General features: G+C 40.6%; 1 protein-coding gene across 3 annotated transcripts in view; it reads left to right on the forward strand.

The window, feature by feature from the left end:
* Positions 1 to 15,311, forward strand: part of aff2 (AF4/FMR2 family, member 2) — a 167,044-nt gene that overhangs the window by 121,065 nt on the left and 30,668 nt on the right. For all 3 annotated transcript variants that reach the window (XM_016679805.1, XM_016679803.1, XM_016679804.1), the window contains exons 8-10: positions 657 to 717; positions 6,292 to 6,346; positions 13,858 to 13,895. In XM_016679805.1, coding sequence (XP_016535291.1) covers positions 657 to 717; positions 6,292 to 6,346; positions 13,858 to 13,895 — 154 coding nt within the window. The remainder of the gene's footprint in view (positions 1 to 656; positions 718 to 6,291; positions 6,347 to 13,857; positions 13,896 to 15,311) is intronic.

Here is a 15,311-nt window from a genome sequence, read left to right on the forward strand (position 1 = left end):
GACAAGCGGAGCAGACAGCGTGAAAACTTTTTGTGATGCAGTAGAACAACGGGAGGTAAAATTCTCCCTGCTGCAGTGAAAATCGACACAGAGCGCCACGCAACATCCTAAAACTTTGAATATTGACTTCTTTCAGATCCCCCAGGCTCTCACCTGCATATGTGCAGCAATTTTAACAAAACTCTTCCTCAAGTGCTTTTCAGAGGTTGCTGATTTAAAAAAAAAATAATTTTACATTAAAGCCCGACTTAAGCGCTTTGAGATGTTTGCTGGGCGCCAGTGAAGCCCAACAGTTCCCGGCTCGCCTTTTCTGTCAGGAAGTGAAACTGCTGAGCAAAACAGGAATTCAAAGGACTTGGTTCCAAGGAAAAAAAAAAAAGAAACTGTCTGAACAGTTACTAGGAGAAATAAATAATCTAGTCAGGTTTTATTGCAAAAATAAATAAAATGAGTGCTGTGCTCTTCAAAACCTGGCAACGCAAACAGACTGTGGCAGAGTCATTGTCCAGGGGTAACAATGCTACAAGACTCCTGTTATGTTAGTTTGGCTTCTGGTCAAGCACACAGACAAACCTTGACTTATGCAAAACGATGTCAAGAATGATTGAACATCCTCTGTCGTCTCCCCTCCTCCTCTTCCTCCCGTTGTGTTGCAGAGAGATGTACGGTGCCGGCTAACAAACCCGCTGCTAAACCATCCACCGCACCGCAGAAGTCGTGAGTACCTCTCCTCAAACACACACACACACACATTGAGAATTTCTAAACCTGCTGCTGTTTCTTGAGCCTCAAGGTAAAATTAAACCTGACTCTTGGATGGAATTCACTTGTGGTGGGAAGGGGAAAAGAAAAAAAAAAAAAAGGATTGTGTGGATCAGAGCGGGAAAGTGCAGCTACATTAATTTAACCCCAGCCAGCAGCGTATTGCAACACCTCCGTTCGCTCCACATCACTCGCAGAGTGGGATGAGACCGAGAAGGCAGAACCCCTGTGAGCCTTACTGATCCCACATTTAACCAGTTGAATTAATTATTCAGTCACACGAGCGGCAAACACCTCGAATGTCAAACTTTTCCAGATTTCCAGCGGATTCCGCGTTTCAGTTTTTGTGGATTTTTTTCTGTGGGACGTGACTCTAGATGAGTCACGGAAAAGTCACCTTTTCATGGATGATTTTGTTGAGTGTTCACTCCAAAAACACAAAATCCTACCAAGTATTATTGGTCTAGTTCCTGGTGCAAATATCTTAGTACACTTGAAATACGACAAAACTGACTTACAGGTGACTTTTCGGCAGATATAGAAGCTTGTTTCAAGTGGATAACATCTTAATATGGCAGATTGTTTTATTTATAATGTGGGAAAAATATTGTTACAAGTGAAAAAAAAATCTGCCTGTGGAACTGGAACTTTTTCAACAATATTTAGGGAATTAATAATGACTTACAACATGCTCCTAAAAAGCTACTTCTAAGATAGTTTTGTCTTTTTCCAATCGAACTAAAACATTTACACTAGAAACTGGACCAAAAAAATACTTGGTAAGATTTAGTGGTTTTGTGGCGTAGATATCATTTTCAGAGTTGAATCAAAACAGTCAAGTGGTGATGAAACAGTCTGAAAGTTAAAGCAATGTCAAAAAAAATAAAAAATTCAAACTGATTCACTGGAAAAGTTAAAAGCAAGTTTTGACTCTGCCAAATTGTGGCTAATGTGGGTAATGCTAACCAAATGCTAGCCACATGTGGCTAACGTGTTTTGTTGATTTAAAACTGTTTTAAATCAACAAAACAGTCGCTAATTAATTTGGCTTTTGTGTAACGTGATCAATGCAGTTAGTTTAGTTTTTTGATGTTTTTGCAAATGAATTCAGGAAATAAGGCAACAGAAACTTATGAAAATATAATCGTTCTATTTTTAATGGGATTATATTAAATGATTCTCGCTCTGCTCACCAAAAGAAAAAAAAGGTCAATTTTCTGCTTTAAAAAAAAGGAGAAGAAAAAGCTGCTTATTTAATCTGTTTGTTATATTTGCCACTAATAAACACGACGCTTCATTTACTGCAGGCATTAGGTTGCTTATTGTTTATGCTTATGAGCATTTTATGCTCATAAGCATAAAATGCTCACTATGATGAACGGGTCTACCGCATGTTCATCAGATGTAAATGTTATTTTTCCTGAATCTTTACTCTATTGGAGGAAACACAGACAACCCTGAAAGCGATGAATTATCTTCATTCAGCGCTGAAGAGCCCGGCTTTGGTTTAGCCAAGATCCGATCACATGACCTTCAGACAGCTGCCTACGAGTGAGTCCATCTTGGTGGCATCAGAAACGCTTCTTGTCTTAAAAAACGACTTTCCACCTGTTGGGAGAGTTTGGCTCTGCGTTCGCAGAGCAAGGCACTAGCGGATCCCAGGGTTACATGTTCACTTCCTGCCGCTGTTTCAGGTGAAAGGATCGCCGCTTTTGGTATTTACCTGCAGCAGGCGAGCGGCTGATGAGGAGAAAACAAGATGTCGGCTGCTTACGGGCGGCGCTGTTGCTGTTTTTGACCCGGACTCTGGGGGGGTTTGTCCACGAACAGCGGGTTCAGGTCAGGGTGGATCTGAGTCAGCCGAGTGCTTTGAGTAGAAACACTCGCTTAAAATTCTGTATGTCTACGACACAGTACCAGGGCTATAGTAAGAAAAAATAAAAACGTAAAAGTAAGAGAGTAAAGTTGAAATAACATGAGAATGAAGTCATAATATTATGATAATAAAATGGAAATATTATGAGAATAAATTCAAAATGTCACAAGAATACAGTCAAAATATTGCAAGAATAAGTCCATAGTATTTTGAGCATAAAGACAAAATAATATGACAATAAAGACAATAATTTGAGAACAGTTATACTATTAGGAGGATATATTATCATAATATTTTGACCTTATTCTCGTACTATTATGACTTTGTTCTGAAGTCTTTATTCTTTATTTAGGTGATATTGTACTGCTGTAGTTTTTTTTTTATTTCATTGTTTTATTTTCTTAGTGTAACAGTCCTATATATATGTTGTAGTTTGCTGGAGGAGTTAATCGATGCGTCTCCTGTTGTGTGGCATCACTTTGCTGAAATAAATGATCTCTTTGCTGAGAACGCTGGTTAAAAACATTATTGTCAAACAGTGGAAACAGTTTGATCCAAACATGATGTGAGTCATGATTCAGCCACAGAGCTCAGTGTTTTCTGCTGGGTCTTTTGATGTGACAAACCAAAATGTCATGGCTCACGTCAACTATTTCGAAGGAATACGGTTTGCCTCCAAAATAGTTGACGTGATCCAAACTACGGCCACAGACCTCAGTTTTTCTGTTGCGTCTTTATGTGGCGGGCCGACGTTAGAACCCAAACCGTAACTGTGAGCAGAAAGCAGCTGCACGTCTTTCTGGTTTCTGACTGCAGCAGCTTTTCAGGTCTGGAGACGAGCGTGTTCACAGCATGACGCTTCCATCACCGTGTTTTAGTGTCGTGGGTGATGTGCTGTGCTGGTTTTCCTCCACAAACAGGATATTGGACTCAAGCCCAAAAGTTTGTCTTTATAGTGTAAATATTTTAGTACATCTGAAATAAAAAAATAAAAAACCCTCACTTACAAGTAACTTTTCAGCTTGATACGAGAGCTTGTTTTTGGTAAATAATTCCTTAATATTGATGAAAAAGTAACAGTTCAATTGTCAGATTATTTCCCTAATAAGACATTTTTCCCATGTTACAGGTGAAACAATCTGCATGTGGAACTAGTGCTTTTTCATCAATATTAAGGTATTATTTACCAAACACAAGCTCCATCATGCTGAAAAGTTACTTGTGGCAATTATATCTTTGCACTAGAAACTCGACTAAAACACTTTGTAGGATTTTGTATTTTTGCAGTGCAGTTATGGTAAAGGTTTGCACTGAATTTAAATTTCGGGAATGAAAAATTCAGAACACAAATTCACACCGCAGTCTTCAGATTTTTATTGGTAAAGGATCATCATTTACATTCCGCTTCACAACTTTGCAACATTTTCTGTCATTGGAGGGGAATTTAAAAATTTGGCAATCTCCATGAAGTAAATACTGACTAGATATTACTCATTCTTTGTATATTTTTGAAAAAGTGGTTAAATATTCTTACTTTCCTTTTCACCTGTAAAGCCAGTGTTAGCCAGTAAATCCTCAGAAGTCCTTTAAAGATTTTTTTTTTTAAATAAAAAAAGGAGCTTTTGCTTTGAAAACCTCGGGCAGCAACCATTTAAATTGGCAACTGAAAAGCGTCCAGAGGCGTCCGCGTTTGAAGCGGCCAAATTAGAGCCGTGAGCCGCGTGTTCGGCTTCGCGGTCCGTCCTTGAAGCCAGTCGATTCATTCTGTACTCGGCCAGATCTGCCTCTGAAAGTTTCTGCTCGGGAATCATTTAATTCCTGGGCGTCTTTTTTTGACGCGTTCTGTGAGGCAGATTTTTAAAATGTATTTATTTATTTTCCCCCCTCGTTGCTCACCTCGCAGTAGCGAGAGGCTCCACGTCACGTTTTAGCTCTTCGGTCCTTAACGGTTTTAAATCTGACTGCGTCTGTCCCCAGCAGCGCTGATTCCCTCTTCCTGGGTGTATTCATGTCCTCGCCACCGACCCGCCTGCCTCTCTCGCTTCCCCGTCTCTTCCCGGCCATTATCGTCTCCATCGCGCTCACTATCGCTCTCTCTCCATCTGTCCCTCCTTTTACGAAATGAAATATGAATCCATTATTCATCCATTCAAACATATCTATCATTGCCCCTTACATAGTGCAGATTTTTTTTCGCCCTCTCTTCCTACTCCTCCTCAATGTGCTTCAGTTTTTTTATTTTTTGTATTTTTTAGCGTTTCAGGTACTGACAAGAGCGGTTCGTCAGGCAGTAAAAATCCCTTCAGGGGATTCTCCTGTCATAACAATAGCAGCGCCAGCTCAAAATAAAAGGAGCCGGTGTGTGGGTGTTGAGTGGGGGGGCGTGTGTGTGAAATGCTGCAGCAACTCGCTGGTCCACATACACACCTGAACCTGTGAGCTAACGAGCAGATGAGGCTAATAGTGAGGTTGTGTTGTGTTTTTTCCTTTCTGAGAGATTAAAACACACAAAAAAATAATAATATCAGAAGTAGTGTTGGGACTCGATTCAAATTGTTAATCGAGCTAATTGTAAGATTGCTAATTAACCGCATTTTAATCAAAAACCTTGACGACAAAAGAAGCAATGTTTTAAATTTTAAAAGCCTTTTGTGCTGCCAAATTATTGAATAAATAGACATGTTTATATGGCTTTAAATCTGTTTGGGTAATTCAAACAACAGACTGGACTGTCAGCAACTTTAGCAACGTCATTATATTTATTGAATTTTTGTAACACAAAGCAAGTGATACATTTGACGTCAGATTTACATTAAACGACTTAATCCACAAGGTAAACTAATCTAAATAATAAAGGAACAACAAAAAGATAACAAAAAAAAACAATAAAAGGAAGACTTAGTCATCTGTTTCACTCTCTTAGTTCATAGTGTTTCAGAAACTTTGTGAACTTGGTGACCATGTTTCTTCAAAATGTTAGTTACTTTAGTGACGATAGCAACATTAGCCATGTGTGCCAGGTTAGCATTGGGGACATCTCAATGCTACATGGTTAGCATTGGGATGCTATTTTAGAGCTGAATAGTTTCAGGTATAAACTAACTCCTTGTAGCACATCTTGAACATAACAGGAGCCTTTTCCAACGTACAATCAGATCATGTTTTTGAAGTAAAAATGAACCCACTGTGGGCTAAGAAAAGCAGCTTTGTCATCCATCACTGTTGTCTGCTGACACTGTCTGTGCATCAGATTTACGGGCATACCAGAAACGCGCAAATACAAAGGTTCCGGCTCTGGATTTTTGCGTAAAATAAAAGACAATCACATTAATTGCGTCAAAATGTTCGACACGTATGTACTATGTACTTAATTGAAATGAACGCATTAAAGTCTCAGCCCTAAGTAGAAGTAAATGGGGCGTCCAGGTGAAAAACAATCCTCTTTGTGTCTGTTCACTAAAACCTGAGCATCTGGTAGGATTTTCCTTCATCCTTCTTCCCCAACATGAGTCACCAGCACCGTTTCAGCAGTGTAATCCATCCGTTAACTGGAAAGAGTCTTCAAAGGGAACAACATACGGTCATGGCTGCGGTAACCCATCTGCCCCTGTGTGTGTGTGTGTGTGTGTGTGTGTGTGTGTGCGCGCGCGCAGGATGCTGGAGGATGACCTGAAGATCAGCAGTGATGAAGAAGAAGCTGAACAACAGGTGAGGTTGCTCTGCAGTTTATCTTCAAGTTTTGTCGCTATTATTCACGTTACTATTGTGATAACAATAAAAATGACAATAAAATTTATTTACAACTTCTCTATTTGTAACTGTGTGACTGTGGCTGTGTGTCACGGCGATAACAGCCCCACAAACACAAATGCTGCTTTTGAAAAACATTCCCTTTTGTAATATTCTTCTATAGGACACCAGTCACATGAAGAAGTGTGATTTGCATCACTACACATATTAGCTATATTTAATCGTATTTTCAAATGTATTGATGTTTATTGATTTTTTTCATCGAACAAACTGTGGAGAAAACATTAAAAATAACAATACGGACAGTTTTGTAGGTCGCGGTTTGCTTATGTAAAGTGATACATCAGCGCACGCTGAACAGCAACGCATGATAGACTTTAAAAATAATACACATTAAAAACCACTTACCACTTTCCTTCTGCCTCAGAATTCTGCATTACAGAAACATCTGTCATTAGTTTGCTTTAGTCGAGCTCTGATTCATTTGCCTAGAAGGTTTCAGTTTGTTTGAGGAGGTGTGACCAAAAAACTGAACTCTGGTGCGGTTCAAAAGCATATGTGAACACCAAGAGGACCAGAAGTCGCTTTAAAAGCAGGAAGCGGACCACAGCGCAGGGCATTCTGGGTAAATAAAACCAATATAAACGTGTGTATCTAGCACTTGTGGGGAGAAATGGATCATGATGCTTTTCCAAAGACAAAAGAGAAATCCTACAACCACTAAAATCTGACACCGCTCCATCTTTGTTTTCATTTCGTGAAGGAGGAAGTTGCGCTCAGCAGCGTCTTCACATGTTTTCATGTTGCTTCCTTCAATGGTTCTTGATGCGGCGCCACCACAGGCGAGGAGGGGAACAGGTTTTTAGAAGGGTTTGGTCGGTTTGACACAGGTCAGTGTGAGAGAGACGCACAGCAGCTGAAAGTGGAACAAATATTGCAACTTTTGTTCCCAACTGAACCGAATCTCCCGGAATACCAGGCGTTAAAACGCCTTTAAAACCCCAACAAGATCCACTGAAGCTTGTGTTTGTACAAGTTCAAGAGACACTAACACCGTATTCAACGAATCATCAGGTAAATATCTTTTAAAGATGGCAATAAATACACTTTCATAATTATTTACTTATTTTTTTCTGACAAATCGAAATTGGGACTTTTCAAATCAGCCCCGTTCACAACTTAAAGGGTACAGGGTCAAACGGCTGCTCTGCTTCTAACTAAAGTCAACATATAGAGCTGGAGGAAGCGGCCCTGATGCCATCTGAACACGTAACCTCTCTGCTCCGGAGTCGGACGCATTACTGCAGCGCCACGAGGTCGGCCAGGCAGCCTGGCAGGGGAAACGCTCAGATCCTTTACTCAGTTCCCAGTAAAGCCTGGAATCCATCGGAGACCTTTTCTTCTTTTTATTTTTTTAATGAGATCAAACTAGCTGCTGCTGCTGCTGCTGCTGCTGAGATCTCCGAGCACGGCAATCTTCAAATGTCATGTTTGTTTATTGCGTCTGTGCTCTCCAGATCGAATTATAGAAGCATTTCAAGGATCATCGATAAAAGTGCGACTAACAGAAGACTAATTAGGAGTGTCACAGAAAAGTCTGGATTCCTAAATGAATGGGAAGTCTGGAGGACGGCTGTCATGGTGGCAGGCACAAACTCTCCAAGGAGTTTTTTTTTTCCTTTTCTTTTTTTGTTCCTTTTTGTGGTTGTTTAGCAACAGCATCATGAGAATGCAAGTGGTAGTCTGTTATACACCAGCTCCAGTAAGGAAACATAGAAAGCGCTCATTACTGTCCGACATGCATGAAGTCATTTGACAATAACTGAGTCACAATTTTCCATACTTTTGATCAGGTGATTAATTGTACATTTCAAATCACACAAATGAAAATTATTGCTGTCGTTTTAATTCATTTTGTGATTAATTGATTCATTGCTTATGGCGACAGGCCTACTATTACTGAGGCAGGCATCATTTCTGCTCCACTTCTGACCAGCATCGTTAGCCGGATGCACACAGACATCCAGCAGCTTGTTCTTGTGGAAAACAAAGCCACAGTGAATGGAAGTAGCTAAAAGTCTCACTTTTTCACACTCTATCAGTCACCTTTATTTGTGGCGTAACTTCAGTGCCGTTTTAGTTTAGTTTTGTAAAAAGGCCCCAGCTTTAACGTGTTTGAATCTGGAAGAGTGTGTCCCTGTCCGCTTAGCACTTTGTCGCGTTTTATTTTATTTTTCCCCGTAGAAGCTGTGACGTAATCGTGTTCGGTCCGTGTCTGCTGACTAAAGAATTCAGATTTGTCACTGCGGGGCACGTTGAACATGGACATTGAACATTGAACGTTGAACGATGTCCTCTTTATTATTTTTTTTTTTGTCTTTTTTTCTTTCCCATATGAAAATTGGCAGTGTGGCCTTCTCTTTGCTAATCACTGTCATCACGCGCTAATGATGCCAGAGATGAGTTCAAAGCAGTCAGTGGGGTCCGTGCTTCGGTTCCCTCCCCCACTGTGCAGACGGATATCAGCGCTCATCAAAGAGTCCGCCAGATATTCTCCGTTAATGAAAAGATACAGATTCCTCTCATCCCCTTTTAACTCCCCGTTTGATTATATAATTACAACCGGGGTAAGACATAATAATTATAAACGATGGCAGGTCATTTATAGTGGTTTTAGTTGTTGTAATTATACCGAAATGAGATCTTTTAATCACAGATATTTAGTGTGCGTTCAGAAGCACGCCCCGGCGTTGAATTACTCCTGGCGTGGCGAGGAGCCGGGATGAGAAAGGAAGCGCGTTATTAATTTATTGTCTCCATGCATATATTCATTTATTTTTGCCGTCTTTAAAGGCACTGCGAGTACTTCGCCAGTTAAACATGTACTTTATTTAAGTAATACTAAATGTCAGTGTTAATAATGTAAACTTCACGTTGCCGCGTTCCAATCAGGCACTTTTTGTCCCCGACGCCAATCTGGGTCATTTCAGAACAGGAAGTTAGGGATGCTAACAAAGTCCATGCCTGATACTTTGTTAAGATCAAAGCCATGGACACAGTGCTCTGAATTCACACACTAAATTTCACCAGTTTATATTAATACTGTGATTCTATTCTATTTACCTCAATTACCAGTTATGTTGCTTATTCACTAAAGCATCTATTTAAATCACCCAGAGCATTATTTATCATTTCTTTGGAAATAAATATGATAAAAACCACATTATATATCCAAAATAATAGTTGTTTAGTTGTTTCCTGTTTTAGGTCAATCAGGATTAACAAAGTTATTTATTTTTTCTAGATGCCATAATAATGTACAAGGTTCATATTTTTGTTCTTTTAGCTGAAATCACAGCTGTTTGTTGGTCACACTATATTGATTTTAGTTGAAAAGTAAAAATCAAAACACTGACAGTGGTGTTTGGTGGTTTTTCAGAGGAAGATTTTCTATTGCTTTATAACAAGATTCTTAGGGAGAAAAGCTTTTTAGCGATTGCATATTTCTTAAAACTTCCACCATGTTGTGACAGTCTGTGAACAGGTCGACCTCCTCCTCCATCTCCTCAACGTGCTAATGAAGGAGAAACAACTCACCGTTACAGGAAAACTGTTTATCCGGCATCATCTGTAGCTATGCTAAGGCTACGCTAACTAGCGTTAGCATTCAGTCTCTGAAGAGAGTGACGTCACATCAGAACCTGTTGATTTTCCTGAAAAGATTTTAACATAAAAACACATTTCTTTGTTTTATTTCTAAAATATACATATAGACAGAGAAATGAAAGACTTTACTTCATTATATCTTTTTCAGAAAGTTGAACTTTTTCTTTTTATTTCTCAACTAGAAATAAAGTAGTTTTACCTTTTTTTTTCTTCTTTTTTTTACCATTGATCTCTGATGAAGACAGGCACAGGGAACGATTTTGGGAAAAGCAGCACAACGTGTGGAAGAAAAAAGAAAGAATGATGGGAGCGACAGAGATCTCGAGATAAAGACAGACGAAAGAAAAGCAGCAGGCTGAACGACGGCGATGATGAAAAGCGTAGGGCCCGAGATGAATTCAGCGCCATTTATCTGTGGACGCCGCTAACAGGCTTATAGCAAATGAGTGCATGGCGTATTATCAAGCCTTTATAGCCCCAAGTAAAAACACAAAAAACACATTCGTAATCAAACACATGGACGGCCATGTATTACACACATGCACCCACAGAGAAGCGCATGCAGCCGTGTAAGGCTCCACTCCCAAGAATTTATGGCAACAAACACATAAACACACTCTGACAGTGTGTCCCTCACACACATACACACACAGATGCACACTATCATTAGTATGCTGTGGCAGAGCGCGGTGAGGGCAGCAGAGGAGGATGATGAATATGTTTTTGGCAAAGAGCAAAAGAGACGGAGGAGAGGAGGGAATTGGAAGACGGCGCGCAGGAAGGAGAGATGGAGGAGAGAGGGAAAAGGCGCGGCGACGGAAAGTGGAAAGCGGCGCCTAATGACTACAGAAACTGACAGGAAACAACAAGCCAATTTACCGGTGCGGCTCTGTCCTTTGTCCCTGACCGATCCCCGTGGTCCGAGCTAAGTCGAGCTCAAAAGGTTCCGTCTTCTTATGAAAACGTCCGACTCACCCAAATTTGAGCGAGGTCGAGTTTGTCAAGTAAAAACGACAAAAAAATAAAAGGACGTATTCTGAGGTGTTCTCATATTTCTTTTTTTTCTTTTGCAGTGTGTGTGCTGTTTGCCTGACATGTAACATTCAGCAGGAGAGCTAGTCGGAGGAGAGTTTGCTTTGGGAAAGTGTCAGATGAAGGAAGGGTGGTAGAAACATCCGGGGAAATCAGTCTGGTCAGCTTATCTCAGGCTATTTACAAAATACTACATTAAGAGTCACCTGGAGGCCCTTTGCAGAGGGCCGTCTAATTCAGTCAAATCTATTCAGTTTTGGTCCAGTGTGGAATGAGTGATACGACAGGAAGTGAGGACAGCTGCAGACGCAGCAGGGAGTGCGCAGCTGGAGCGCGGGGGCTTCCAGAGACCGTCTGATCAGAGAAACTCCTCACTCAGCAGAATCTGATCCTTGTAACATTCACAACCGCTTATATTTGAAGCACTGAATGGATGTGAAGTGCCTGCATCAGGATGATGAGCGGATGACATCTACACGTCAGAAACGTTGCTCTGGGGAATACCGGGACTTGTAAGCCACGCCCCTTTTGGTTCCACAGTCAGCTGCGTGCTCTGAATGCACACAGGACCCGTCTTTGGAAGTATGGGCCACACAAAGACCACATGGGAACATTTTAAACGTTTGGGCCTCTTATCCAACGATGGATGGATGGATGGACGAGATGTGAAATAACCCTTATAACTTTTGTTATCCTCACAGTGCTTAGAGATAATCCATATCTTGTCTGTGACCTTTTTCCCTAAATTATATATGAAACCTTGCCACAAAAGAAAGAGCATGTAACTTTTATAAAGAAAAAAAAAATAAAAATTGATATATTTGTTAAAATGCCCTGATGGATAAGCCAAGAAAAGATCAGTCTCCTGCGTCTCCTCCCCTACTATAGCCATCTGAAGAAATGTATCACTTCGGACCAGAAATAACCACTCAGAACCAGGGGGAGGGCCTTAGCGCTGTCAATCAACACAACAGTCATGCTGCTAAACCTGCTTATGGTGGAGAAACAACTTGGCATTCCAGAAAAACCGTTTATCCTCTGTCATCTTTTAGATATGTTCCTTGTCCTACACACCTGAATTAAATGGCTAACCTGCCTCACTAGCAAACAGTCGTACTCTACAGAGCTCTGCTAATGAGCTAACATTGGAGCCAAGTGTGCTGAAGCAGAGAGACATCTAAAAGTTCCAGGACTCCTAACCTTGAGGAATGGAGTTTGAGGCCTCCGACTTAAAGGATCTGCTGCTACCATCTTGGTACCTGATGCTAAGAGTCCAAGCCGCAACCGGTCAGTAATGTTTGGCATCAAAACTGCAAGCAACACACCACCGGCGACGTTCAGTCCAACAAATCACATCGAATCCGGATCGCTGCCACTGAAAATTTCCCTAAATTGTGGCAATATACTAAAGCGAAGATTTGGTCGCTGTTGTACTTTCAGCCAGGGAGCAAGAGTTGCATCAGGAGAACAGATTTCATACTCGGTGTTCAGGTGTTAGCGCCGCTTTATGGAGTCTCTCATGCTGAAACAAACCGTGAGGACAAGCACTGAATTTATTGTCTGGTTTCTGTTTAAGACATCGTGGGCGTCTTGTTAAGTCTTCACCGCCAGGCCTGCTGTGAAACACCGGGACGTCTGGCACCCACATAAAAATAGGGAATCGTATGGGTCTCATAGCTCTTTAAGCTCTCTTTTAGCTTTTGTTTTTTGTTTTTTTCTTTCTCCTCTTCCCTTTTGTCGGGAACGACACTTCCAGCCGCTCTCCGACGGCAGAGACTCCGCGTCTGAACACCGGCTGGGTTGTGCTTTATTTAAATCCAAGCCAAGCCACCAGCCGGGTTAATATATTCACACATAGATCTTCTCTGTGAGCTTCCCTCAAGCCTCCAAAAGCCAAAGATCTGAGGAGGTTTGTTGTTGTAGCCTGCAGCTCTGCATCGATCTCCCAGAAACTTCACTGGTTCAGTTAATCACCTTATTCCTAGAGAGGGCAGGAAACAACAAGCCGGAAAGGAGAAAATGTCCTTTTTTTTTCTTTTTCTTTTTGGTGTTCAGTAATTCATTTTAATTGCTGAGCAATAGTCCTGGAAGAGAAAACACCGGCTTGACATTTGGAGAAATTGGGTTTTCTCTCGTTCATTTGTTCGTTCGGTTCTGTTTTGTTTGTTTTTTTTTCTTTTGTAATTGATGTACAGAACTGAAGAATGATGAGGAAGAGGAGGAGGGGCTTTCCTGCCAAACACAATCACCCGATTCGTTTCCTGAAAGGGACAAAAGTTGAAAAGGGAGGAATGGAGAGTAAATTAGTTTAATATCTGCAGACTATGCTGAGTCGTCTTAGTTTTATTTTTCTGTATGTTTTTAAATCTGTTTTTATACACATTTCCACAGCACCAAATAAACACAGGTTAGTGTCACTGCATTGCAAGTCATACCAAAATCTTTTGTCAAAATGTCTGTTTTAAACCAGTAATACCCAAATCAACACTATTTGACAGATTCCCTGAGTTTTCTGTACTATGCTACTGCTGTTAGCCTAGCAAGTAGCATCACACAAATGTATAGTTTTAATTACTATAAGCACCAATAACTTCATAGAACAAATAAATACAATTTTACGCATAACTGAAAAGCATACATACATGTTATGTAATAAATAAATTATGAAGTGCACAAATAGATTGAAAATCACATGGTTTAAATGCATCAGTCAGACATATAAACAAAGCCTGAGTGTCTAAATGTCTCTTTCCGTGTCTGTGTCCTTACAGGTGTCTGACAAGACCAAAGCCAGAAGCGCAGCGCTGAGGTAAGACGAGCAGTTCCTCTCCGTGACGGGGGTTGTTTTTTTTCTTTCACCCCTTTAAATGTGTTGCGTTGTGTTTGTTGGCTGAGAGAAACGTTAGTGAAAACCACATTTGGTCTGAATGAGGACAAGCTGTTTCAGCCAAGAAAAGAGGCTATAAATAAATGTTCTCTGGCCCGAAACGCACAGTTGCAGCAGTCGGATCGGTTCTGGATGAATCCCTGGACGTTTCTTTAACGTAGTTGTTTTCCGAAAGCGCCGTTAAGGTCAGAGACGTCACAGTGACCGTAGAGCATCCGACAAGCCGGTCGCAGCGGCGCACGCAGACGTTGAGTTAAATCCGAAAGATGGAGCGGGGTAAGAGTGGTTCATTTTTTAGGGTTTGGAATATTTCAAGGTTATCGCAGCCGCGGTTAAAGCGCCCGAGTTTTAATTGACTGAAGCATCTGTGATGACAGGTGACCACACGATGACCCCAGTCGGCCGCCTGCACTCACTCCTCAGCTCCGCAACGTTCGATTTTTAAGGCTGCACACGTCTGACACGCTCAGTATTTGTGATACCTTTTAATGTTTTTTTTTGTTTTTTTTTTGTTTTTTTAAGGTTTTCTGCATGCAGAGATTGTAACTCAAAGGAAAAATTCTTCACACATATACGCTCTGTTTTCTTCTGCTACAACATGGAGTCATTACTTAAATCTAAATCTGAGTTGCTGCAGAAAAGTAATGCAGTCTTAATACTGATGAGAAGACGCCATGTTTATGATATTAAAATCCAACAATCATTGTCATTAAAAAGAAGAAAAAAAACACCTATGTGCTTTACAAGGACAGCTCTAGATCTCCTAATAAAAAATAACTGGGACTTAAAATGTATGTCGATGGAGGAACATGCAGATGCATCCTCTGAGGTTATGAAGGTGAAGACAACACCGCGTTTTGTTTCAGGAAGGGAGCAGGTGTCACAGAAATCAGTGTTTGACAGAGAGAGGGCTATTCTCATGGAGCCAACATGCTATGAATGTAGCTAAGCAGCTTGATTTCCCTTGAGAACTTTCTCCATGACTCTCCGAACTAATTTTTAAGAATTGGAAACAAATTCCCAAGGAGAGATCTTTTTAAAAAATAAATCATGGGTTTACTTGTGTTTTGTTGTTTTTTTTTGTTTATTTTTTTTTTTTACATCAATGACAAATAGACCCAATAAGCCCAAGCCCACTCTGGGTGTCTGCTTATGGACTACTTCATATCTGTCTGACTTTGTTTCTATTGACTTGATTGGCACACAGCTCAGCTGTTAAAGCATTTTTGATTGGAATTTAACAGAATAGCTGAAGCAGAATCTTATTTCCTGTTTGTAGGAACAATCAAAGTAAATGTGATTATTAGATAGATAGATAGATAGATAGATAGATAGATA

Source organism: Poecilia formosa, unplaced genomic scaffold, assembly GCF_000485575.1.
Source record: "Poecilia formosa unplaced genomic scaffold, Poecilia_formosa-5.1.2 Scaffold221, whole genome shotgun sequence".
NCBI lineage: Eukaryota > Metazoa > Chordata > Actinopteri > Cyprinodontiformes > Poeciliidae > Poecilia > Poecilia formosa.